The following is a 27,474-nucleotide window of genomic DNA, read 5'->3' as shown; positions in this document are numbered from 1 at the left end:
ATCTCTAAACTAAACTAAACTTTGTTTGTATGTTTGTTTTTATGTCTTGTTGCTCTGTAAAGTGTCTTTGAGTTTCCTGAAAAGTGCTATATAAATTAAATGTATTATTATTATTATTATTATTATTATTAAAGCACCCGCAGTCAGGATCAAACCCGAGCCTCCGGCGCTGCATTCGCTGTAAGGCAGCAACTCTACCGCTGCGCCACCGTGCCGCACAACGCAAGTTCTGGTTGGAATGTCCATTAGTCCAAAAACCGTAGCAAGCGAAGGATGGGGAAGAGGGAGGGAATATAGAGAGAGGCGGAGCTTTCCACTGTTACCTCGGGAATCTCCATCGGTACCCGGCGGACCTGCATTCCCTGGAGGACCACGGGCCGGGGCAGTGCTGGTATCCCATCCGGAGCGTCAGCCGAGGTGAAGCTGGACGAGTGGGAATGGTGATCCCTAGACACCCGGTAAACAAAGAAGTCGAGCTTTAGTTCAGTTGGGGGATACGGCGGTGAAGCAGGGCCCCTCGGCACCGCCCAGCCCGTGCCGACCAGCGATCCCCGCGCACTTGACACTCTCCCACACGCACCTTACACAGGGAGAACGTACAAACTCCGTACAGACAGCGTCAGTGGTCAGGGTTGAACTGGGGATTCTGCCGCCGTGCGGCACCAACTTTACCAACTACCCAGGAGGTAGTTGAGGCCAGTTCATTGGCTATATTTAAGAGGGAGTTAGATGTGGCCCTTGTGGCTAAAGGGATCAGGGGGTATGGAGAGAAGGCAGGTACGGGATACTGAGTTGGATGATCAGCCATGATCATATTGAATGGCGGTTGGTGCAGGCTTGAAGGGACGAATGGCCTCCTCCTGCACCTATTTTCTATGTTTCTATGTGCCACTGTGCCACTAATAAACATAGAAACAGAGAAAATAGGTGCAGGAGTAGGCCATTCGGCCCTTTGAGCCAGCACCGCCATTCAATACGATCATGGCTGATCATCCACAATCAGTACCCCGTTCCTGCCTTCTCCCCGTACCCCTCGATTCCGTTGGCCCCAAGAGCTATATCCAACTCTCTTGAAAACATCCAGTGAATTGGTCTCCACTGCTTTCTGTGGCAGAGAGAATTCCACAGATTCTCAACTCTCTGGGTGAAAAGGTTTTTCCACATCTCAGTCCGAAATGGCCTCCCCCTTATTCTTAAACCGTGACCCCTGGTTCTGGACAAATTCACAACTCTCTGGGTGAAAAAGTGTTTTCTCACCTCAGTTTTAAAATGGTCTCCCCTTTATTCTTAGACTGTGTGTGGCCCCTGGTTCTGGACTCCCCCAACATTGGGGAACATTTATCCTGCATCTAGCCTGTCCGATCCCTTTAAGAATTTTATATGCTCCAACAGACAATAGACAATAGGTGCAGGAGGAGGCCATTCGGCCCTTCGAGCCAGCACCGCCATTCAATGTGATCATGGCTGATCATTCTCAATCAGTACCCCGTTCCTGCCTTCTCCCCATACCCCCTGACTCCGCTATCCTTAAGAGCTCTATCCAGCTCTCTCTTGAATGCATTCAGAGAATTGGCCTCCACTGCCTTCTGAGGCAGAGAATTCCACAGATTCACAACTCTCTGACTGAAAAAGTTTTTCCTCATCTCCGTTCTAAATGGCCTACCCCTTATTCTTAAACTGTGGCCCCTTGCTCTGGATAAGGGTTTCGATAAGATAAACAAAGATAAACAAAGTTTAGTTTAGTTTAGAGATCTTCTTCTCACTTCTAAAGCCCTTTGCTCCTCTAGGGAGCATAGGCCATTGACAAATGTCCTCCACATCACTTGGTTCTTTCGAGATCTCCCCAGTTGAGCCCACTCCCAGACACTTCTGCCTAGACACCTCTTCTCCAGCTGTTCCCGGGGCAACCTCTTTTCCTTTTTCCTTGGGTTAGTTTAGCAATACTGCGTGGAATAAATAACCAGCACTGTGACACGTGGGCTGTCAGGGGTAGGGGCACGCAACAGGTAACTCTGGTGGGGCCAGGCAACAGAAATATAAAATTCTGAAGGGATCGGACAGGTTAGAGGCAGGAAAAATGTTCCCCATGTTGGGGGAGTCCAGACCCCCGGTGGCGCAGCGGTAGAGTTGCTGCCTTACATCGAATGCAGCGCCGGAGACTCAGGTTCGATCCTGGCTACGGGCGCTGTACTGTACGGAGTTTGTACGTTCTCCCCGTGACCTGCGTGGGTTTTCTCGGAGATCTTCGGTTTCCTCCCACACTCCAAAGACGTGCAGGTTTGTAGGTTAATTGGCTGGGCAAATGTAAAAATTGTCCCTAGTGGGTGTAGGATAGTGTTAGTGTGCGGGGATCGCTGGGCGGCGCGGACCCGGTGGGCCGAAGGGCCTGTTTCTGCGCTGCATCTCTAAATCTAAAATCTAAACCAGGGGTCACACAGTTTAAGAATAAGGGGGAGGCCATTTAGGACTGAGATGAGGAAAAACTTTTTCCACCCAGAGAGTTGTGAATCTGTGGAATTCCCTGCCACCGAAGGCAGTGGAGGCCGGTTCACCGGATGTTTTCAAGAGTTAGATTTAGCTCTTCGGGCTAACGGAATCAAGGGGTAAGGGGAGAAAGCAGGAACGGGGTTACTGATTGTGGATGATCAGCCGTGATCGTATTGAATGGCGGTGCTGGCTCGAAGGGCACCGACTATGCTTTCGATGCCACACTCTCTACAGTTGGGGACACAGGCGGCCGGGTTAACTTGCCAGGCGTTGTTGTTGTTGATGTGCTCCACGCTCACTTGCTGCCCCACAGGGTTCTCGTAGCCGCCGCCCGTCGTGCCGAACGTGTAGGATCGGCGGACCCCTGTGGGGAGAGAGGCAAAGAGGGTTTTATTGTCAGGTGTCCCAGGTAGGACAACGAAATCCTTACCTGCAGCAGTGCAACGGGATATGTAAACATAGTGCACTGTGAGCAATATTATAAAGAGAAAAAAATGTATACATATACACATGTATATAAAAGCATACACACACACACATATATATATACACACATATATACATACAAACATGTATATAAACACATACACACACATATATACACATACACGTATATACGCATACACATACACACACACACAAATATATATATAGATACACACAGTCGTATATATATATATATATATGTATATACATATATATATATAGATATATACGTATATGTGTATACATATACACATACAAACAGATATAGATACACACACGCACATATATTTACACATGTATACACATATATACATGTATATAAAAACATATACACACACACATATATATACACACATATACCGCGGCACGGTAGCGCAGCGGTAGAGTTGCTGCTTTACAGCGAATGCAGCGCCGGAGACTCAGGTTCGATCCTGACTACGGGTGCTGCACTGTAAGGAGTTTGTACGTTCTCCCCGTGACCTGCGTGGGTTTTCTCCGAGATCTTCGGTTTCCTCCCACACTCCAAAGACGTACAGGTATGTAGGTTAATTGGCTGGGTAAATGTAAAAATTGTCCCTAGTGGGTGTAGGATAGTGTTAATGTACGGGGATCGCTGGGCGGCACGGACTTGGAGGGCCGAAAAGGCCTGTTTCCGGCTGTATATATATGATATGATATGATATATACACACACACATATACATACACAGGTATATATAAAACATATATACACACGTATATATACATATATATGCATACATATACACATACATACATTTATACATATACACACATATACACACACACACATATATATACAAATATATACACATACATACATATACACGTGTATATAAAAATATACACACACACATATATACATACACATATATACACATATATACATACACACATGTATATAAAACATACACATATATATATATATATATATACAGTGTAAGAAAATAACTGCAGATGGTGGTACAAATCGAAGGTTTTTATTCACAAAATGCTGGAATAACTCAGCGGGTCAGGCAGCATCTCAGGAGAGAAGGAATGGGTGACGTTTCGGGTCGAGACCCGTCCTCAGACTGAGGAAGGGTCTCGACCCGAAACGTCGCCCATTCCTTCTCTCCTGAGATGCTGCCTGACCTGTTGAGTTACTCCAGCATTTTGTGAATACCTTCTACATTTATATATATGTATACATATACACATACATATACACACATTTATACACATACACACATTTATACATTTATACATATATATATACACACATAAATATATATACACAATATACACATATATACATATACACATGTATATAAAAACATACACACACATATATATACACACATATATACACACACATGTATATACACACATATATACACATATATACATATACACATGCATATAAAAACATACACACATATATATACACATATATATGTATACATATACATACATTTATACATATACACACATTTATACATATACACACATATATACACACATATACACATGTATATAAAAACATATACACACACATATATATATATATACACGCATATATGTATACATATACACATACATATACACACATTTATACATATACACATTCATACATATACACACATATATACATATACATGTATATAAAACATATACACATATATATACGTATATATGTATACATATACACATACATACACACATTTATACATATACACACATTTATACATATACACATATATACACACACACACACATCCACACGTACACACAAAAAGAAACAAGAGAGCAGAGGTTAGTTAAAAGATTGGACTAAAGTTCGTAAGTTTGGTATAGTTTAGAGGTACAGCGCAGAAACAGGCCCTTCGGCCCACCAGGTCAGCGCCGACCAGCGATCCCCGCACACTCGCACACACACTGGGGACAATTTGGTTTTTGTTTTTACCCAAAGGCAAGTGGCCTACAAACCAGCACGTCTTAGATGTGTGTCAGGAAACTGGAGCGGTTACAGGGAGAATGTACAAACTCTGTACAGACAGCACATAAGTCATAGGAGCAGAATTAGGCCATTCGGCCCATCGAGTCCACTACACCACTCACTTTTTTTCCCCCTCTCAATCCTATTCTCCTGACGTCTCCCCGTAACCTTTGACACACTTACTAACCAAGAACCTATCAATCTCCTAATGACTTGGCCTCCACTGCCGTCTGCGGCAATGAATTCCACAGTTTCACCACCCTCTGTCTAAAACCTTGCCGGATGGGTCTTTGCAGGATTTTGACTTCACTTTAGACTTTAGAGATACAGCGCAGAAACAGGCCCTTTGGCCCACAGAGTCCGTGCCAACCAGCGATCCCTGCACATTAACACTGCCCTACACAAACTGGGGACAAGTTTTACATTCACACCAAGCCAGTTAGCCGACAAAGTTGTACGACTTAAGGTGGGACTAGGGTAGCTGGGACATTGTTGGCAAGTTGGGCCGAAGGGCCTGTTTCCCCACTGCATCACCCTGTGACTTTGCTGTGCGGGGAAACTGAAGATGAAGAGAAAACCCATGCAGGTGACGGGGAGAACGTACAAACTCCGTACAGACAGCACCCACAGACAGGATTGAACCTGGATCTCTGGCAGCAGAGTAGCTCCACCTCCGCACCACAGTCGAGGGTTGAAGCGGGTCTCTTAATAGCAGCATCGCTGCCTTCCCGAGTTCGGAGGCACTCACCAGATTCGTCGTAGAAGTAGTGAATGGCTCCCTCCGAGGTGTCGTCGAAGTTGGACGCCTCATGCACGGGGCCCCGCGGCAGGAGCAGCGAGCTGGCGAACTGCAGGGCTGCCGGGAGGGCGTGCGTCCGGGACTGGGAGGCCGCTCGGTTTCGCTGGATGTCCTGCAGGCTGCGCGGGAGAGAAACGGGCACGTGATCAAGAGAGAGGAAGAGGAAGAGAAGGAGAGCAAGAGAGAAAGGAAAGCACCAAACTGTACTTACACTCGCTTCTGCACGGGGCCTTACCCTTTACTCTATCTATCGTACTTGAGTTTGAAGGTATTTATTCACAAAATGCTGGATTAACTCAGCGGGTCAGGCAGCATCTCAGGGGAGAAGGAATGGGTGACGTTTCGGGTCGAGACCCTTCTTCAGACTGTGGAATTCTCCGCCACAGAAGGTAGTTGAGGCCAGTTCATTGGCTATATTTAAGAGGGAGTTAGATGTGGTCCTTGTGGCTAAAGGGATCAGGGGGTATGGAGAGAAGGCAGGTACGGGATACTGAGTTGGATGATCAGCCATGATCATATTGAATGGCGGTGCAGGCTCGAAGGGCCGAACGGCCTCCTCCTGCACCTATTTTCTATGTTTCTATGTTTCTATGTCACCCATTCATTCCTTCTCTCCCGAGATGCTGCCTGACCTGCTGAGTTACTCCAGCATTTTGTGAATAAATACCTTCGATTTGTACCAGCATCTGCAGTTATTTTCTTATCGTACTTGAGTTTGGTTTGATTGCATTTATGTATAAGTCCTTATGTCACAGGGGCAGTAATAGGGCACTCAGGGTGTTCAGTTTTGGTCACCTTATTGTTGCGTGTCCCAGATAGAACAATGAAATTCCTACTTGCAGAATCACAACAGAATATGTAAACATAGTGCACTGTAAACAATATAATAAACAAGAGAAAATAAAATAGTTCAGTGTGTGTCTACTCACAAAGACACACACACACATATAGAAGGTATCACAAAATGCTGGAGTAACTCAGCAAGTCAGGCAGCATCTCAGGAGAGAAGGAATGGATGAGGTTTCGGGTCTGACTGAAGAAGGGTCTCGACCCGAAACGTCACCCATTCCTTCTCTCCTGAGATGCTGCCTGACCCGCTGAGTTACTCCAGCATTTTGTGATACCTTCGATTTGTACCAGCATCTGCAGTTATTTTCCTGCACACACACACACACATATATATATAATGTGTGTGTGTGTGCGCACGTATATATGTGTGTGTGTGTGTGTGTGTGTGTGTGTGTGTGTGTGTGTGTGTGTGTGTGTACATATGTATATGTATAAGAAAATAACTGCAGATGCTGGTACAAATCGAAGGTATTTATTCACTCAGCGGGTCAGGCAGCATCTCAGGAGAGAAGGAATGGGCAACGTTTCGGGTCGAGACCCTTCTTCAGACAGGGAGAGGTTGAGCAGGCCAGGACTTTATTTCTTGGGGGGGGGGGGGGCAGGAGGATGAGGGGTGATCTTATCGAGGTGCGCAAGATCATGAGGGGAATACATCGGGTGAATGCAAAGACTCTTTTACCCAGAGTAGGGGAATCAAGAACCAGAGGATATTGGTTTATGGGGAGAGGGGAAAGATTTAAATGTGGGTTTAAATCTTTAATTGTGGGTGTATGGAACAAGCTGCCAATGGAGGAAGTTGAGGTAGGTACTAGAACAACCTTTAACAGACATGTGGACAGGAACGTGGATAGGAAAGGTTTCGAGGGATATGTGGGACGAGTGTAGATGAGGCATCTTGGTCGGCATGGGCAAGGTGGGCCGAAGGCCTGTTTCCATGCCGTTCCTCCATTGCGTACAGATATCGAAGTGTGAAAACGCACGCCACCAGATTTCGGGACAGTTTCGAGGACCAGAGGACATAGGTTGAAGGTGAAAGGGGAAAGATTGAATAGGAATACCAGGGGTAACATTTCCACGCAAAGGGTGATGGGTGCATGGAACGAGCTGCCAGAGGAGGTAGTTGAGGCTGGGACGATCTCAACGTTTAAGAAACAGTTAGACAGGTACATGGATAGGACAGGTTTGGAGGGATGCGAGCCAAATGCGGGCAGGTGGGACAAGTGTAGCTGGGACATGTTGGCCAGTATGGGCAAGTTGGGCCTGCTTCCACACTGTATCACTCTGTGACTCTATAACTCTAAGAATAATCAAAGGCATAGATAGAGTGGATGTGGAGGATGTTTCCACTCGTGGGAGAGTCTAGGACCAGAGGGCACAGCCTCAGAATTAAAGGGCGCCCTTTTAGAAAGGAGGCGAGGAGGGACTTCTTTAGTCAGAGGGTGGTGAATCTGTGGAACTCGTTGCCACAGTGGGCTGTGGAGACCAAGTCAGTGGATATTTTTAAGGCAGAGATAGACAGGTTCTTGATTAGAACGGGTGTCAAAGAGGTCCTTCTACAGTTGTACAGGGCCCTGGTGAGACCGCACCTGGAGTACTGTGTGCAGTTTTGGTCTCCAAATTTGAGGAAGGATATTCTTGCTATTGAGGGCGTGCAGCGTAGGTTCACCAGGTTAATTCCCGGAATGGCGGGACTGTCGTATGTTGAAAGGCTGGAGCGATTGGGCTTGTATACACTGGAATTTAGAAGGATGAGAGGAGATCTTATCGAAACGCATAAGATTGTTAAGGGGTTGGACACGTTAGAGGCAGGAAACATGTTCCCAATGTTGGGGGAGTCCAGAACCAGGGGCCACACAGTTTAAGAATAAGGGGTCGGCCATTTAGAACGGAGATGAGGAAGAACTTTTTCAGTCAGAGAGTGGTGAAGGTGTGGAATTCTCTGCCTCAGAAGGCAGTGGAGGCCAGTTCGTTGGATGCTTTCAAGAGAGAGCTGGATAGAGCTCTTAAGGATAGCGGAGTGAGGGGGTATAGGGAGAAGGCAGGAACGGGGTACTGATTGAGAGTGATCAGCCATGATCGCATTGAATGGCGGTGCTGGCTCGAAGGGCTGAATGGCCTACTTCTGCGCCTATTGTCTATTGTCTATTGTCTATTGTTACGGGGAGAAGGCGGGAGAATGGGATCAGGAGGGAGAGATCAGCCGCGATTGAATGGCGGAGGGGACTCGATGGGTCGAGGGGCCTAATTCCACTCCTATCGTGGATTCCACTCAAGTTGTACAGGGCCTTGGTGAGACCGCACCTGGAGTATTGTGTACAGTTTTGGTCTCCTAATCTGAGGAAAGACATTCTTGCCATAGAGGGAGTACAGAGAAGGTTCACCAGATTGATCCCTGGGATGGCAGGACTTTCATATGAAGAAAGACTGGATAGACTCGGCTTGTACTCGCTGGAATTTAGAAGATTGAGGGGGGATCTTATTGAAACATATAAAATTCTTAAGGGGTTGGACAGGCTAGATGCGGGAAGATTGTTCCCGATGTTGGGGAAGTCCAGAACCAGGGGTCACAGCTTAAGGATAAGGGGGAAGTCTTTTACGACCGAGATGAGAAAACATTTCTTCACACAGAGAGTGGTGAGTCTGTGGAATTCTCTGCCACAGAAGGTAGTTGAGGCCAGTTCATTGACTATATTTAAGAGGGAGTTAGATGTGGCCCTTGTGGCTAAAGGGATCAGGGGGTATGGAGAGAGGGCAGGTACAGGATACTGAGTTGGATGATCAGCCATGATCATGTTGAATGGCGGTGCGTACAGGCTCGAAGGGCCGAATGGCCTACTCCTGCACCTATTTTCTATGTTTCTATGTTTCTATGGCTTGTGATCTGAGGTGATGGTATTGCGCTGCATTGAACTCCGTGAGGGCACATCCTGCTGTGCCGTGCCCAGCCGCGCCGTGCCACGCCGAGCCGCGCCCAGCCGTACCTGGGTGGGGAGCCCATGATGGACGGTGGGGGGGTGGGGTTGCTGCCGGCGTTGTGCCGCCGCCTCATCGCCTGCGTCCGCCTCACGCTGCTGCTGAGCTCCCGCTTCACCGCGTCGTCGGGCACGGGCGCTGCCGGCGAGAGAGAGAGAGAGAGAGAGAGAGAGAGAGAGAGAGAGTGTGTGAACGAGCGATCACCACATGCAGCACCCCAATCGACCGAACCATCCCACCGCAACCAGAGAGCTGTCCTGAACTACTATCTGCCTCATTGGTGACCCCCGGACTATCCTTGACCACTTTGCTTGCACTAAACGTTATTCCCTTTATCGTGCATCTGTACACTGTAAACGGCTCGATTGTAATCATGTATTGTCTTTCCGCTGGCTGGTTAGCACATCATCCAAGACTGGAGTGTCTAGGCTTGAATACACTGGAATTTAGAAGGATGAGAGGGGATCTTATCGAAACGTATAAGATTATTAAGGGGTTGGACACGTTAGAGGCAGGAAACATGTTCCCAATGTTGGGGGAGTCCAGAACCAGGGGCCACACAGTTTAAGAATAAGGGGTAAGGCCATTTAGAACGGAGATGAGGAAAAACTTTTTCAGTCAGAGAGTTGTGAATCTGTGGAATTCTCTGCCTCAGAAGGCAGTGGAGGCCAATTCTCTGAATGCATTCAAGAGAGAGCTAGATAGAGCTCTTAAGGATAGCGGAGTCAGGGGGTATGGGGAGAAGGCAGGAACGGGGTACTGATTGAGAATGATCAGCCATGATCACATTGAATGGCGGTGCTGGCTCGAAGGGCCGAATGGCCTCCTCCTGCACCTATTGTCTGTTGTCTAATGGCGCCCAACCCAGGCGACTATTTGTGTGCTAGCCATAGAAGCAGATCTACAATCACATTTTACATTCGCTCCACACTTTTCATTCTCTACTAGACCAAGTGGACCCGTTGGGCCCAAAGCTCTCCAGCATTGGTGCAGCACCCTCTCCTCTTCCCCTCCCTCTCCCCCTCCCTCCTCCTCCTCCCCCTCTTCCCCTCCCTCCCCCCCACTCCCTCCCCCTCATCCTCCTCCCTCCCGAGGAGATAGATTTAAACGTTAAAATGTGAATAACTTAAAAAATATAACACCGATTTCAATGAAACTTCTTCCATTAGCACCAAAGGAACGACAGTGAGTAAGGTGGGCCTAAAATTGTCGCGCTATCCTTCTCATCTTCTTCCGACAGGTTAGTCCTTTTATTCTGACCCTAGACTCTCCCATTAGTGGAAACATCCTCTCCACATCCACTCTATCCAGGCCGCTCACTATTCTGTACATTTCAATGAGGCCCCCCCCCTCATCCTTCTAAACTCCAGCGAGTACAGGCCCAGTGCCGACAAACGCTCATCGTAGGTTAACCCACTCATTCCTGGGATCGTTCTTGTAACCCACAACACTCCAATTCAGAGATACCTTATTGTCACTTGGACCTAGGTAGAGTGAAATGCTTTGTGCACATCCTGGTACGAAGTCATACAGCAGACGTTACCTACACAGCACACAGGTGTTGCCATGTTTTTGTTCGTCTTTTTATTCAGAGTTGATCCAGTTTAAACTGATTGCTTGCCGTCTCTCGACGTTCTCGCTCCCTGAACCGGTTGGGCTTGGGACAGGCACACACACACATACACACCCCCCCCCCCCCCCCCACCCAGCCTTACCTCCTCCAACGGCCCCCTCGCTGGACAGAGCGGCGGCCCAGCCCACGGCGCTGACCGAGTGGCTCCAGGCACTGCCGACGGACTCCAGCCGCTGGGCGAAGCGATCGCGGCCCCTGGGGTCGCAGTCCCGGGCCTCCAGGTCCGACTTGGAGGCGGTCAGCGTGCGGGTGCTGCCCCCGCCCGCGGCCGGCTGCTCCCCTCCCCCGCCAGCGCCGCTGGGAGGCCGTGGCCGTGGCCGGGGCCGGGGCTTGGCCGACGTCCCCTCGCGTCGCCCCGGTGCGGGGGCCGAGCCGGCCGGGGAGCAGGAGCGGGAGGTGGCGCTGGAGGAGCTGGAGGAGCAGCTGTAGCGCGGCTGGGAGCGCAGGCTGGAGGCGTCGCTGGGGTCGCTGGAGTCCTCGTCCTCGAAGAAGCCCTCGGCGAAGGGGCGGCCCGGCACGGGCGGGGGGTCGCGGCGCCGGTCACAGCCGCCGATGGCGGCCCGCCTCCTGCCCAGCTTCTTCCTGGCCGAGCCGCGGCGGCGGACAAGCTTCAGGTCCTTGGGCCGGACGGCCTGGTCGGGGGCCGGGGGAAGCCAGGAGGTGAGGGGGTCGGCCGGGCCGGGGGTGGGGGCGGTCTCGGGCTCGGACTGGACGTCCGTGTCGCTCCCCTCCTTGGCCAGCGCCCCCGGGGTGGAGTCTCCCGCCGCCCCGCTGCCCGGCAGTGCCTGCGATGGGCTCTCCAGCTGGGTGGAGCTGGTCTTCTCACTGCGGCAGCTGCCCGCGGTGCTGGGCGACTCCCGGCCGGCGCCGCTGAAGTAGCTGTCGGTGGAGCCCGGGGGCGGGGGCCCCAGCAGCACGTCGCACAGACTCTCGGGCTGCCAGGCCTCGACGGGCTCCAGCAGGCCGGGCCCGTGAGGCGGGAGGCGGCACGGGGGGCTGGCGGAGGGTGAGGGGGACGGGGCAGGCTCCGGGCTCAGGCGGTACTTCAGTGCCATGGGCTCGGGCAGTGGGGGCAGTCGCTTGGCCACCCCGCACGGGTCCACCTGGCACGGCTCGGGCAGCAGCAGGCACTCCTTGACCATCTGCGCATCTGAAACAGCAAGAACATATCATGGGGTCAGCCAAGAGCCATCGTGAACATCACCGCTTCTCCACACCCCTCACACCGTACAATAGACAACAGGTGCAGGAGCAGGCCATTCGGCCCTTCGAGCCAGCACCACCATTCAATGTGATCAATAGACAATAGACAATAGGTGCAGGAGGAGGCCATTCAGCCCTTCGAGCCTGTACGCACCACCATTCAATGTGATCATGGCTGATCATTCACAATCAGCACCCCGTTCCTGACATAGAAGCAGAATCAGGCAATGCAATACTTATTTGCTACAGTTTTACAGGCATCCGAACATAATCTAAGAATAGTGAGCATCCTGGATAGAGTGGATGTGGAGAGGATGTTTCCACTAATGGGAGAGTCTAGGTCCCAGAGGTCACAACCTCAGAATTAAAGGACGTTCTTTTAGGAAGGAGATGAGGAGAAAGTTCTTTAGTCAGAGGGCGGTGAATCTGTGGAATTCTTTGCCACAGAAGGCTGTGGAGGCCAAGTCAGTGGATGTTTTTAAGGCAGAGACAGACAGATTCTCGATTAGAACGGGTGTCAAGAGTTATGGGGGGAAGGCGGGAGAATGGGATTAGGAGGCAGAGGTCAGCCATAATTGAATGGCGGAGTGGACTCGATGGGCCGAATGGCCTAATTCTACTATAACTTGTGAACAACAATAATCAACAATAAACACTAAGACTATAAATTAACAGTTACACTACATAAGCAGACTAGAGCAGTGCAAGCCAAAGCACACAGTGCAAACTTATATAAAGTCTATGTTTCAGTGGTGAGGTCGAGGTTATTTTAATTTAAGATAAGACACAAAATGCTGGAGTAACTCAGCGGGACAGGCAGCGTCTCTGGAGAGAAGGAACGGGTGACGTTTCGGGTCGAGACCCTTCTTCAGATGTTATTTTAATTTAGTTTCTTCAGTGGCGCTGCGGTAGAGTTGCTGCCTTACAGCGAATGCAGCGCCGGAGACTCAGGTTTGATCCTGACTACGGGCGCCGTCTGTATGGAGTTTGTACGTTCTCCACGTGACCTGCGTGGGTTTTCTCCGAGATCTTCGGTTTCCTCCCACGCTCCAAAGACGTACAGGTCTGTAGATTAATTGGCTGGGCAAATGTAAAAATTGTCCCTAGTGGGTGTGGGATAGTGATAGTGTGCGGGGATCGCTGGGCGGCGCGGACCCGGTGGGCCGAAGAGCCTGTTTCTGCGCTGTATCTCTAAATCTTAAATCTAAATCTACAATCGAGCCGGCTACAGTGTAAAGGTACGGGATAAAGGGCATAACACAAGATAAACTCCAGTAAAGTTCGATTAAAGATAGCTCTCCAATGAGTAGGGTTGCCAACTATCTCTCTCCCAAATACGGGACAAGGTGACGTCACCGCCCCGCGCCCCACGTGACCTCCCCCAGCCAGGGGCCCCACGTGCTCCCGCTCCACCAATGGCGGCCGCCCGGTCCGGGAGGCGGGTTATTGCACAACCTCCGTTAGGCGAACACACTCGGCCCCGCTCCCCGAACACACTCCGTTAGCCTACAGCAGCCCGCGGGTCGACAGCGGCCAGCGGGCCTAATACGGGACAAGGGCGGTCCCGTACGGGACAAACCAATTTAGCCCAAAATACGGGATGTCCCGGCTAATACGGGACAGTTGGCGACCCCGCCAATGAGGTAGATGGGAGGTCAGGAACGCGTTCTCGTTGGTGAGAGGATGGTTCAGTTGCCTGATAACAGCCGGGAAGAAACTGTCCCTGAATCTGGAGGTGTGCGTTTTCACACTTCTGTACCTCTTGCCTGTGGGAGAGGGGAGAAGAGGGAGTGTGTGGGATAATACATGTTGCACCAAGATAGTCTATCTTCAGCAGACAGGTTCAGAGGGATATATTTTGGGCACCGTATCCGAGGAAGGTTTTACAAGAACGATCCCGGGAATGAGTGGGTTAACCTACGACGAGCGTTTGTCGGCACTGGGCCTGTGCTCGCTGGAGTTTAGAAGAATGAGGGGGGACCACATTGAAACGTAGAGAATAGTGAAAGCCTTGGATAGAGTGGATGACCTTTCACCGTCCGGCGCGGCCTGGAACGTGGCAAGTTCAACAGCCTGACCGCGGGAGAAGACGGCAGGGGAAGAGAAAAGACATTCTGGCCTTCCATCACAGTGAGGAGGTGACTGGAGGAGACTCACTGTGATGGATGTTTCTTTTGTTTGGTGTTGGTTTGTGATTGCGGGTGTTATTGCTTATTTTTATTGCTCAATAAAGGCTATTCTGATTCTTTTTTTTTTAGATTTAGATTTTAGATTTAGAGATACAGCGCGGAAACAGGCCATTCGGCCCACCGAGTCCGCGCCGCCCAGCGATCCCCGCACATCCACTGCTTCGCCGATGATATCCAGCTCCTCATCTCCACCAAGTCAATCTCCCCCACCACACACTCTACACTGACAAACTGCATCACTGAAATAAAATCTTGGCTTCAATCAAATTTCCTCAAACTCAATTGCAACAAATCTGAAATCATCATCATTGGTCCAAAAACGCTCACCAAATCCACCCAGAACTTCATCCTCAACATTGATGGTCTCCCAGTATCCACCTCACCTCACATCCGGAATCTTGGAATCATCTTTGATCAAGCCCTCTCCTTCGACAAACACATCAAACACATCACAAAGACAGCCTTCTTCCATCTCAAAAACATTGCCCGTCTCCGTCCATCCCTCTCCTCCACAGCTGCAGAAACCCTCATCCACGCCTTCATCACCTCCCGTCTGGACTACTGCAACAGCCTCCTCTATGGCGCACCCTCAAAAATCATCAGTAAACTTCAATACATTCAAAACTCCGCTGCCCGTCTACTCACCCACACCCCGATCCGTGACCATATCACCCCCGTCCTTTATAAACTCCACTGGCTCCCCATCCCCCAGAGAATCCAGTACAAAATCCTCCTCATAACCTACAAAGCCCTCCATAACCTGGCCCCATCCTACCTGACCGACCTCCTCCACAGGCACACTCCCACCTGCACCCTCCGCTCTGCCGCTGCCAATCTCCTATCCCCCCACATCCGGACCAAACTCAGATCCTGGGGGGACAGGGCTTTCTCCATCGCTGCTCCCACCCTATGGAACTCACTACCCCAAAACGTTAGAGACTCCTCCACACTCACCACATTCAAAACTTCGCTGAAGTCTCACCTGTTCAGTACTGCCTTCAACCACTGAAGGTCACCTCACCTTCTGTCTCCTTTCTCTGTTTGTTTATTTATTTACTTATTTATCTATTTATTCATTTCCCTATGTTCTCTAAATCTCTGTAAAGCGTCTTTGAGTATATGAAAAGCGCTATATAAATAAAATACATTATTATTATTATTATTAACACAATCCCACACACACTAGGGACAACATTTTTTTTTTCACACATTTTTTTACCCAGCCAATTAACCTACAAACCTGTACGTCTTTGGAGTGTGGGAGGAAACCGAAGATCTCGGAGAAAACCCACGCAGGTCACGGGGAGAACGTACAAACTCCGTACAGACGGCACCCGTAGTCAGGATCGAACCTGAATCTCTGGCGCTGCATTCGCGGTAAGGCGGCAACTCTACCGCTGCGCCACCGTGCCGCCACCGCCACAGATTCTGATTCTGATTCTGATGTGGAGAGGATGTTTCCACTAGTTAGGAGGGAGAGATCTAGGTCCCCAGAGCTCACAGCCTCAGAATTAAAGGACGTCGTTTTTGGACGGAAGTGAGGAGAAATTTATTTAGTCTGCGGGCGGTGAATCTGTGGGATTCTTTGCCACAAAAGGTGGTGGAGGCCAAGTCAGTGGATATTTTTACGGTAGAGATAGAATGATTCTTGATTAGTACGGGTGTCAGAGGTTATGGGGAGAATGGGGCTAGGAGGGAGAGGGATAGATCAGCCATGATTGAATGGCAGAGTAGACTGATGGGCTGAATGGCCTCATTCTACTCCTATCGCTTATGACATGGACCAGGCAGGGACAAATTGCTTTGGCGGGGCAGACGAAGTTGGGCCGAAGGGCCCGTTTCCGAGCTGCATGACTCCATGACTCTCTAACAAGTGGCATGGCTGGCTCACCCGCTGTGTCCAGCGTGTTCAGCTTCAGTAACTCCCTGTCGGCCGACGTGACAATCACGTTCTTGCTGCCTTGTTCACGGACCAGCTCTCTGATATCTGCAGGATGCACAAGAAATACGAGTTCAATGAGCAACGAGGAGAAGCTCCTCCACCCCCCCTGCCCAAGGTAGATGACAGCCCACCCAGCTTCACAGGTGATAGGAGCAGACAGAGGCCATTCGGCCCGCCGAGTCTACTCTGCCATTCAATCATGGCTGATCTATCTCTCCCTCCTAACCGGGCCATTCTCCTGCCTTCTCCCCGCAACCCCTGACACCCGCACTAACCAAACATCTATCCATCTCTGCCTTAAATATATCCATTGACTTACAATAGACAATAGGTGCAGGAGTAGTATAAGAAAATAACTGCAGATGCTGGTACAAATCGATTTATTCACAAAATGCTGGAGTAACTCAGCAGGTCAGGCAGCATCTCGGGAGAGAAGGAATGGGTACGTTTCGGGTCGAGACCCTTCTTCAGACCATTCTGTAGGCCATTCGGCCCAGCACCACCATTCAATGTGATCATGGCTGATCATTCTCAATCAGTACCCCGTTCCTGCCCTCTCCCCATACCCCCCTGACTCCGCTATCCTTAAGCGCTCTATCTAGCTCTCGAATGCATTCAGAGAATTGGCCTCCACTGCCTTCTGAGGCAGAGAATTCCACAGATTCACAACTCTCTGACTGAAAAAGTTTTCCCTCATCTCCGTTCTAAATGGCCGACCCCTTATTCTTAAATTGTGTGGCCCCTGGTTCTGGACTCCCCCAACATTGGGAACATGTTTCCTGCCTCTAACGTGTCCAACCCCTTAATAATCTTATATGCTTCGATAAGATCCCCTCTCATCCTTCTAAATTCCAGCGTATACAAGCCTGCCTTCTCCCCATAATCCCTGACACCCGTACTAATCAAGAATCTATCTATCTATCTCTTCCTTGATCACATTGAATGGCGGTGCTGGCTCGAAGGGCCGAATGGCCTCCTCCTGCACCTATTGTCTATTGTCTATTAAAAATATCCATTGACTTGGACTCCACAGCCTTCTGTGGGAACTGAGCCACCCTAACACATCTAGAGAGCGGTCCTGAATGACCATCTACCTCACTGGAGACCCGCGGACTATCTTTGATCGGACTTTACTGGCTTTGTCTTGGACTAAACTCTACCCCCGCACCCTCAATACCTACACGAGGCACTTCCACAGAGGCACTGGGCGCCCACTGCCCTGGCAAAGCTGCGGCCTGACATCAGCTGGTGGCTCAGGAGAGGGAAGAAACCCGCAACTCAGAGACAAGATGGCCGCCCCTAGTACAGGGCCCCGGTCGAGCCTAGGCCCAGCTGAAGAAACAACCTACCTTTGGACGCTCCGTTTTCCTCCAGCTGGGGCAACAGTTCCTACGTTGAAAAACAAATCAAAACAAAAGGTAGTTTTAAAATCAAAGCTCAACATCAAGATGGACTCTGTGTTATGGCTGTGAGGAGAATCCCCATTAAATCCAGTCCCTGCCCATTGCTTTTATCAGGCATCTGGCTGCAACCTTCCCCCCCATTGACGAACTGTACACTGCAAGCGAGCGGGCAAGATCATCTCTGACCCCTCTCACCCTGGCCACAAACTCTTTGAAGCACTTCCCTCTGGAAGGTGACTCCGGACTGTCAAAGCAGCCACAGCCAGACATAAAAACAGCTTTTTTCCCGCGAGCAGTAGCTCTTACTCAACAACCAAAAGTCTGCCGCCTCTTTTTGCTCTATAGACAATTGGTGCATGAGTAGGCCATTCGGCCCCTCGAGCCAGCACCACCATTCAATGTGATCATGGCTGATCATTCTCAATCAGTACCCCGTTCCTGCCTTCTCCCCATACCCCCTGACTCCGCTATCATTAAGAGCTCTATCTAGCTCTCTCTTGAATGCATTCAGAGAACTGGCCTCCACTGCCTTCTGAGGCAGAGAATTCCACAGATTAACAACTCTCTGACTGAAAATGTTTTTCCTCATCTCTGTTCTAAATGACCGACCCCTTATTCTTAAACTGTGTGGCCCCTGGTTCTGGACTCCCCCAACATTGGGAACATGTTTCCTGCCTCTAACGTGTCCAACCCCTTAATAATCTTATACGTTTCGATAACATCCCCTCTCATCCTTCTAAATTCCAGTGTATACAAGCCCAGCCGCTCCGGCCTTTCAACATATGACAGTCCCGCCATTCCGGGAATTAACCTTATAAACCTACGCTGCACGCCCTCAATAGCAAGAATATCCTTCCTCAAAGTTGGAGACCAAAACTGCACACAGTACTCCAGGTGCGGTCTGACTAGGGCCCTGTACAACTGCAGAAGGACCTCTTTGCTCCTATACTCTGGTTTATTTCATTCGCACGTTTAAACTGTAACGTTCTATTCTTAATGTTTGAATGTTTTATGCTTTATTCTTAATTATTTACTGTGTGTTCGTGTTGTCACTTGCGAGCGGAGCACCAAGGCACATTCCTTGTATGTGTACATACTTGGCCAATAAACCTATTCAATTCAATTCAATTGAACCGTCCTTTCACTAGCCCGAGAGCGGTCCTGACCTCCCCATCTAGCTCAATGGAGATTTTTGAACTATCTTTAATCAGACGTTACTGGATATTATCTTGCAGTAAAAGCTGAACCCTTTATCCCATATCTGTACACTGTGGATGGCTTGATTGTAACCGTGTATACTCATTCCGCTGAGAGGATAGCACGTAACAAAAAAGCTTTTCACTGTACCTCGATACACATGACATTAATAAACTGGCCAGGGCTTTTAAAAAAAAAAAGATAGTTGATGTTCATAAGTGATAAGAGCAGCATTAGGCCACTCGGCCCATCAAGTCAATTCCGCCATTCAATCATGGCTGATCTATCTCTCCCTCCTAACCCCATTCCTTTCTCCCCATAACCTGACACCCGTACTAATCAAGAAAGTCTGTGCGGGTTAAAAAGTTAAAAACATAAAAGTTAAAAAGTTAAAAAATTAAAAAGTTAAAAAGTTTAAAATTTGAAAAGTTAAAAACTGTGCTGGTTAAAAAGTTAAAAACTAGAGCTTTCATTTAATTTTCTAAATTTTCTTGTAATAGTAAAAATTAAGTTTATACATCGTGGAAACAGGCCCTTTGGCCCACCGAGCCCACGCCAAGCATGGAGCACCCTTTCATCCCAGTTCTACGTAGTCCCACCTTTGCGTCCACTCCCTACACACCAGGGGAAACTTATAGAGGTCAATTAAAACGTTGGAGGGAGAGGAAACCGGAGCACCCGGAGAAAACCCGCGCGGTCACAGGGAGAACGTACATAGAAACATAGAACATAGAAAATAGGTGCAGGAGTAGGCCATTCGGCCCTTCGAGCCTGTACGCACCACCATTCAATATGATCATGGCTGATCATCCAACTCAGTAACCTGTACCTGCCTTCTCTCCATACCCCCTGATCCCTTTAGCCACAAGGGCCACGTCTAACTCCCTCTTAAATATAGCCAATGAACTGGCCTCAACTACCTTCTGTGGCAGAGAATTCCACAAACTCACCACTCTCTGTGTGAAGAAATGTTTTCTCATCTCGGTCCTAGAAGACTTCCCCCTTATCCTTAAGCTGTGACCCCCGGTTCTGGACTTCCCCAACATCGGGAACAAACTCTGTACAGACGGCATCCGTAGTCAGGATGGAACCTGGGCCTCTGGCGCTGTAAGGCAGCAGCTCTAACACTGTGCCACCGTGCCGCCCATCTGCAGTTCCTTATTTCTTCAACGTGCACACCGCCGGGCCGTAAGCCACCCAGGAGGTGCCGTTCCTCCATTTTGCGTGTGGCCTCTCACTGTGGCAATGGCCCAGGGCAGAAAGGGCAGTGTGAGGAATGTGAATGGGAATTAAAATGGTTGGAGATCCAGCAGGCCTTGGCAGACCGAGCGCAGGTGTACAAAATGCAGAGCGTGCAGACTCCGTGAAGACAGCTCCCGTAGGGAGCCGGGATTGAGCCTGGGTCTCAGGTGCTGATGAGTGGCCTGATTCTGCTCCTGTACGTGATGAACACTCCTCCCCGGCCCTACCTGCCGCGCGGCGTCCAGGACTGGAGCGACTGGGCTTGTATACGCTGGAATTTAGAAGGATGAGAGGAGATCTTATCGAAACGTATAAGATTATTAAGGGGTTGGACACGTTAGAAGCAGGAAACATGTTCCCAATGTTGGGGGAGTCCAGAACAAGGGGCCACAGTTTAAGAATAAGGGGTAGGCCATTTAGAACTGAGATGAGGAAAAACTTTTTCATTCAGAGAGTTGTGAATCTGTGGAATTCTCTGCCTTAGAAGGCAGTGGAGGCCAATTCTCTGAATGCATTCAAGAGAGAGCTGGATAGAGCTCTTAAGGATAGCGGAGTCAGGGGGTATGGGGAGAAGGCAAGAACGGGGTACTGATTGAGAATGATCAGCCATGATCACATTGAATGGCGGTGCTGGCTCGAAGGGCCGAATGGCCTCCCCCTGCACCTGTTGTCTGTTGTCTGTTGTCTATTGTCCAGAACTCACCGAGACTTGGTTGAAGCCAAAGACGGAGTGCTGCGAGCTGCATCGCACGGGAGGGGTGGTGTTCGCCTTGCGGAAGACCGTCATCTCCACTCCTCCCCCCGGGTCCCTGTCAGAGGCAGGAAGAGGCAAAGAGTAAATCAACCGTGGTCCTCCCACCCTCTCCCATCCAGCAGGGGGCGGCACGGCCACGCAGTGGTGGAGCTGCTGCCTCACGGCGCCACAGAACCGGGTTCGATCCTGACCACGGGCGCTCCATCCAAGGACCCAAACAGTCTTTCCAGGTGAGACAGAGGTTCACCTGCACCTCCTCCAACCTCATCTACTGTATCCGCTGCTCTAGATGTCAACTTCTCTACATCGGCGAAACCAAACGCAGGCTCGGCGACCGTTTCGCTCAACACCTTCGCTCAGTCCGCGTTAACCAACCTGAGTGTGAGAAAATAACTGCAGATGCTGGTACAAATCGAAGGTATTTATTCACAAAATGCTGAAGTAACTCAGCAGGTCAGGCAGCATCTCAGGAGAGAAGGAATGGGTGACGTTTCGGGTTGAGACCCTTCTTCAACCTGATCTCCCGGTGGCCGAGCACTTCAACTCCCCCTCCCATTCCCAGTCTGACCTTTCTGTCATGGGCCTCCTCCAGTGCCACAGTGAGGCCCACCGCAAATTGGAGGAACAGCACCTCATATTTCCCTTGGGCAGCTTGCAGCCCAGTGGTATGAACATCGACTTCTCCAACTTTAGATAGTTCCTCTGTCCCTCTCTTCCCCTCCCCCTTCCCAGATCTCCCTCTATCTTCCTGCCTCCACCTATATCCTTCCTTTGACCCTCCCCTTGACATCAGTCCGAAGAAGGGTCTCGACCCGATACGTCACCCATTCCTTCTCTCCCGAGATGCTGCCAGACCTGCTGATTTACTCCAGCATTTTGTGAATAAATACCTTCGATTTGTACCAACATCTGCAGTTATTTCTTACACTGACCACGGGCGCTGTCTGTATGGAGTTTGTACGTTCTCCCCGTGACCTGCATGGGTTTTCTCCGGGCGCTCCGGTTTCCACCCACTCCCCAAAGGCACACAGGCTTGTAAGTGAGTTGGCTTGGGTAAAAATTGTAAATTGTCCCTCGTGTGTAGGATAGTGTTAGTGTATGGGGGCGATTGCCGGTTGGCATGGACTCGGTGGGCCGAAGGGTCTGGTTCCGCACTGTATCTCTCTCCAACTGTTGCAGCTTAACAGGCCCATAACATGGTCCCTAGTGTGCTTGTGTGTGTGTGTGTGTGTGTGTGTGTGTGTGTGTGTGTGTGTGTATGCGAGTGTGTGTGTGTGCTTATGTATGCGTGTGTGTGTGTGTGTGCGCGCGTATGTGTGCGCGTGTATGGGTGTATGAGAGTGTGTGTGTGTGTATGTGTGTGTGTGTGTGTGTATGAGAGTGTGTGTGGGTTAGTGTTAGTGTGCATGGATCGCCGGTCGGTGCAGACTCAGTGGGCCTGAAGGGCCTGCTTCCGCACCGTATCTCCAAACTAAACTGAAGTTCCTCCTTCTTAGACAATCCCTGGGTGGCTTGCTTCCACAAGCGGGCAGGGGTTGATAAATTCTGGATTAGTAAGTGCTTCAAAGGTTAGGGGGAGAAGGCAGGAAAATGGGGTTGAGAGGGAAAGATAGATCAGCCGTGATGGATTGGCAGATCAGACTCAATGGGCCAAATGGCCTGATTCTGCTTCTATCTCTTATGATCATAATATTCTACGGTGAAATGATACTCACTGGTTATTTCCACCATCAAGCCCCACACGCTATTGATTTAAGAGATGCAAGATCACTAAATAAGATTCATAGAATGGAAACGGGCCCTTTCGCCCAACTTGCCCACACCGGCCAACATGTCCCAGCTACACGAGTCCCACCTGCCCGCGTGTGGCCCATATATCCCTCTAAACCTGTCCTATCCATGTACCTGTCTAACTTTTCTTAAACGTTGGGATATTCCCAGCCTCAACTACTGGGAAGTTGAGGCTGGGAATCCTCTGGCAGCTCGTTCCATACACCCACCACCCTTTGTGTGAAAAAGTTACCCCTCAGATTCCCTTTAAATCTTTTCCCCTCTCCTCTGGTCCACGATTCACCTCCTCTGCGCAAGTGTCTGATCTATTCCTCTCATGATTTTATACACTATTTATAAAGTACTCAGTAAGGTGCCAAATTGAACTAAGAAAAATAAATCAAAATTCCATTAAACACGCAAAGCGAAGCCATCAGTAAAAATCCCTCAGCTCAACGTAGGTAAAAAGAGCTGCCAAAGAAAGGGAGAAACTATTGGGAAATTCAACCTACTGAGAGATCGGGCACTAAAAATAGATGTTCGAGGTGGAATGTGTGTTGATACAAGTGAGCCAGCCCTTAACTTGGAGATGGGGCCTGATTTAAGGTGGAGGGAGGGGGGAGGGAGGGAGAGAGGAGGGGTTTGGCTTGGGTTGGGAAAAATAGATTGTGCTGAGCAAATAAAAGTGCGGGCCATGCAAAAAAGTCAACAGGCTGGAAATAAATACACCACACTACGTCGGTTTGTGTAAACTAGGAGCTGCAGATGCTGGTTTGCACTGAAGAGGGATACAAAGTGCTGGAGTAACTCAGTCAGGCAGCGGCATGGTGGCGCAGCGGTAGAGTTGCTGCTTTACAGCAAATGCAGCGCCGGAGACCCGGGTTCCATCCCGACTACGGGCGCTGTCTGTACGGAGTTTGTACATTCTCCCCGCGACCTGCGTGGGTTTTCTCCGAGATCTTCGGTTTCCTCCCACACTCCAAAGACGTGCAGGTTTATAGGTTAATTGACTGGGCAAATGTAAAAATTGTCCCTAGTGTGTGTAGGATAGTGATAGTGTGCGGGGATCGCTGGGCGGCGCGGACTCAGTAGGCCGAAGGGCCTGTTTCCGCGCTGTATCTCTAAATCTAAAAAATCTTTTAAAAATCATCTCTGGGGAGAGAACATGGAAAGGTGATGTTTTGGGTCGGGTCTAAGAGTGCAGTCTGAAGAAGGTTCCCAGCGCAAAACGTCACCAATCCATGTTCTCCAGGGATGCCGCCTGAGCAGCCGAGTTATTCCAGCACTGAGTGATAGGTGGATGCAGTGGAGGGAGGTGGTCTGGTGATGTTCTGGAATAGGAAAAAAAAACTGCAGATGCTGGTTTAAATTGAAGGTAGACACAAAAAGCTGGAGTAACTCAGTGGGTCAAGCAGCATCTTGGGAGACAAGGAACGGGTGACGTTTCCGGTCGAGACCCTTCAAGTCTGAGGAAGGGTCTCGACCCGAAACTTCGCCCATTCCTTCTCTCCCAAGATGCTGCCTGACCCGCTGAGTTACTTCAGTTTTTGTGTCTACCTTCTGGTGATGTTTTGTTCAGTTTGGTTTGGAGATGCAGCATGAAAACAGGCCCTTCAGCCCATCAAGGGCTTGCAAACCATCGATCTGTTCACACTAGTTCTATGTTATCCCGTCTCCTGCACTTTGTGTCATTATTTTGTCTCACTCTACAAGGTCACCCACCCATCCTGGGCTGCAGGGTAAAACCCTACCTTGCCTCTCATTATAATTCAAGTCTCCAGACCCGTTTAACATCCTCGCTTAACATCATCCTTCCCCCATGTAATGATTTCTCTCCATCCCAGGTCAGGCGAGGTGGGCAAAATGCAACAGCAAGGAAGCGCAGGTGCTAGATAACACCAAAGAAAGACACACAGTGCTGGAGTAACTCGGCGGGGTCAGGCAGCGTCGCTGGAGAACACGGATAGGTGACGTTTCAGGTCAAGCGTACTGACCCATGCCACAGAGGGAGGGCAGTGGAGGCCAAGTCAGTGGGGATATTTTTAAAGCAGAGATAGAATCTTGATTCGATTTAGATTTTTTCCAGATTTAGAGATACAGCACAGAAACAGGCCCTTCAGCCCACCGAGTCCGCGCCGCCCAGCGATCCCCGCACACTAACACTATCCTACACACACTAGGATGTTTACATTTTACCCAGTCAATTAACCTACAAACCTGTACGTCTTTGGAGTGTGGGAGGAAACCGAAGATCTCGGAGAAAACCCACGCAGGTCACGGGGAGAACGTACAAACTCCGTACAGACGGCGCCTGTAGTCAGGATCGAACCCGAGTCTCCGGCGCTGCATTTGCTGTAAGGCGGCAACTCTACCGCTGCGCCACCATGCCGCCCAGTGCAGGTGTCATTATAGCGAGAAGGCAGGAGAATGAGGTTGGGAGGGAGAGATAGGTCAGCCACGATTGAATGGCAGAGAAGACTCGATGGGCCGAATGGCCTTTCTTCGCTCCTATCGCCTATGACCCGAAACGTCACCCATGCACGTTCTGCAGAGAGGCTGCCTGACCCCGCTGAGTTACTCCAGCACTCCTGGACAGTTTTGGAGTTTGCAGTATGCAGTTTTGGTCTCCAAATTTGAGGAAGGATATTCTTGCTATTGAGGGCGTGCAGCGTAGGTTCACTAGGTTAATTTCTGGAATGGCGGGACTGTCATATGTTGAAAGACTGAAGCGACTAGGCTTGTATACAATGGAGTTTAGAAGGATGAGAGGAGATCTTATCGAAACGTATAAGATTATTAAGGGGTCGGACACGTTAGAGGCAGGAAACATGTTCCCAATGTTGGGGGAGTCCAGAACCAGGGGCCACACAGTTTAAGAATAAGGGGTCGGCCATTTAGAACGGAGATTAGGAAAAGTTTTTTCAGTCAGAGAGTTGTGAATCTGTGGAATTCTCTGCCTCAGAAGGCAGTGGAGGCCAATTCTCTGAATGCATTCAAGAGAGAGCTAGATAGAGCTCTTAAGGATAGCGGAGTCAGGGGGTATGGGGAGAAGGCAGGAACGGGGTACTGATTGAGAATGATCAGCCATGGTCACATTGAATGGTGGTGCTGGCTTGAAGGGCCGAATGGCCTCCTCCTGCACCTATTGTCTGTTGTCTATCACATTGAATGGCGGTGCTGGCTCGAAGGGCCGAATGGCCTCCTCCTGCACCTGTTGTCTGTTGTCTATTGTTTGTTGTCTATTGTCTGTTGTCTATTGTCTATTGTCTGTTGTCTATTGTCTGTGGTCCATTGTCTATGGTCTGTTGTCTATTGTCTGTTGTCTATTGTCTGTTGTCTATTGTCTGTGGTCTGTTGTCTATTGTCTGTGGTCTGTTGTCTATTGTCTGTGGTCTGTTGTCTGTTGTCTGTGGTCGGTTGTCTATTGTCTGTGGTCTGTTGTCTGTGGTCTGTTGTCTATTGTCTGTGGTCTATTGTCTATTGTCTGTGGTCTGTTGTCTATTGTCTGTGGTCTGTTGTCTATTGTCTGTGGTCTATTGTCTATTGTCTGTGGTCTATTGTCTATTGTCTGTGGTCTATTGTCTGTGGTCTGTGGTCTATTGTCTGTGGTCTGTTGTCTATTGTCTGTGGTCTGTTGTCTATTGTCTGTGGTCTGTTGTCTATGGTCTGTTGTTTATTGTCTGTGGTCTGTTGTCTATTGTCTGTGGTCTGTTGTCTATTGTCTGTGGTCTATTGTCTATTGTCTGTGGTCTGTTGTCTATTGTCTATTGTCTGTGGTCTATTGTCTGTTGTCTATTGTCTATTGCCTGTGGTCTATTGTCTGTGGTCTGTTGTCTATTGTCTGTTGTCTGTGGTCTATTGTCTATTGTCTGTGGTCTATTGTCTGTGGTCTATTGTCTATTGTCTGTGGTCTGTTGTCTATTGTCTGTTGTCTATTGTTTATTATTGTCTATTGTCTGTGGTCTATTATCTATTGTCTATTGTCACTCTGTGCCTTTCCCAGGAGAGCTGGGCTTCGGTTTGCCGTAACCCTCGCGGGTCTTCTCTCACCTGATGCTGCTGTCCTCGCCGCTGCCTCCGCCCCCGAGCTCGCCCTCCTCCAGCTTGCTGCCTTCCACGGCCAGCGACGGGTCCCTCTGCTCCACGATCTCGCCCTCGTCGAACATGGCGTGCAGCCGGTAGTTGACGGACTTGACCACGGTGAAGAACACGGCGACGGCGGCACAGTAGATGCCCGCCACCGAGGTGCTGGGTGGTATTGCCTGGGAGATGAAGACAAGGCAGAGTCAGATCCCAGTTAACCAACCTGGCATCCACCCCCACTGTGGGCTTTGGCTGGGTAGAAAACACGAGGGGGGGGGGGGAAGGAGAGGGTGCCGCACCAATGCAGGAGAGGTTTGGGCCCCACTTGGTCTAGTTCAACATGATGCAATACAATACAATACAATACAACGTCATACAACGTTGGGATCCTGGGATGGCAGGACTTTCATATGAAGAAAGACTGGATAGACTCGGCTGGAATTTAGAAGATTGAGGGGGGATCCTAATC

At 49.7% G+C, this 27,474-nt stretch overlaps 2 protein-coding genes across 2 annotated transcripts in view; one reads left to right on the top strand and one right to left on the bottom strand.

The window, feature by feature from the left end:
* The window catches only part of LOC144609632 (cystatin-C-like), a 369,350-nt gene that overhangs the window by 208,350 nt on the left and 133,526 nt on the right, over positions 1-27,474 (top strand). The window lies entirely within an intron of this gene.
* LOC144609265 (pecanex-like protein 3) overlaps positions 1-27,474 on the bottom strand; it is a 66,594-nt gene that overhangs the window by 19,400 nt on the left and 19,720 nt on the right. Inside the window, exons 2-10 of the mRNA XM_078427694.1 lie at positions 26,973-27,184; positions 21,102-21,207; positions 17,906-17,945; positions 16,506-16,601; positions 11,305-12,372; positions 9,598-9,727; positions 5,717-5,886; positions 2,752-2,851; positions 324-447 (exon numbers count right to left, since the gene is read on the bottom strand). Of these exons, the coding sequence (XP_078283820.1) occupies positions 324-447; positions 2,752-2,851; positions 5,717-5,886; positions 9,598-9,727; positions 11,305-12,372; positions 16,506-16,601; positions 17,906-17,945; positions 21,102-21,207; positions 26,973-27,184 (2,046 nt within the window). The remainder of the gene's footprint in view (positions 1-323; positions 448-2,751; positions 2,852-5,716; positions 5,887-9,597; positions 9,728-11,304; positions 12,373-16,505; positions 16,602-17,905; positions 17,946-21,101; positions 21,208-26,972; positions 27,185-27,474) is intronic.

This window comes from Rhinoraja longicauda, chromosome 34, assembly GCF_053455715.1.
Source record: "Rhinoraja longicauda isolate Sanriku21f chromosome 34, sRhiLon1.1, whole genome shotgun sequence".
Lineage (NCBI taxonomy): Eukaryota > Metazoa > Chordata > Chondrichthyes > Rajiformes > Arhynchobatidae > Rhinoraja > Rhinoraja longicauda.
Note: the sequence above shows the minus strand (reverse complement) of the source record. Positions and strands in the feature narration are given on the sequence as shown.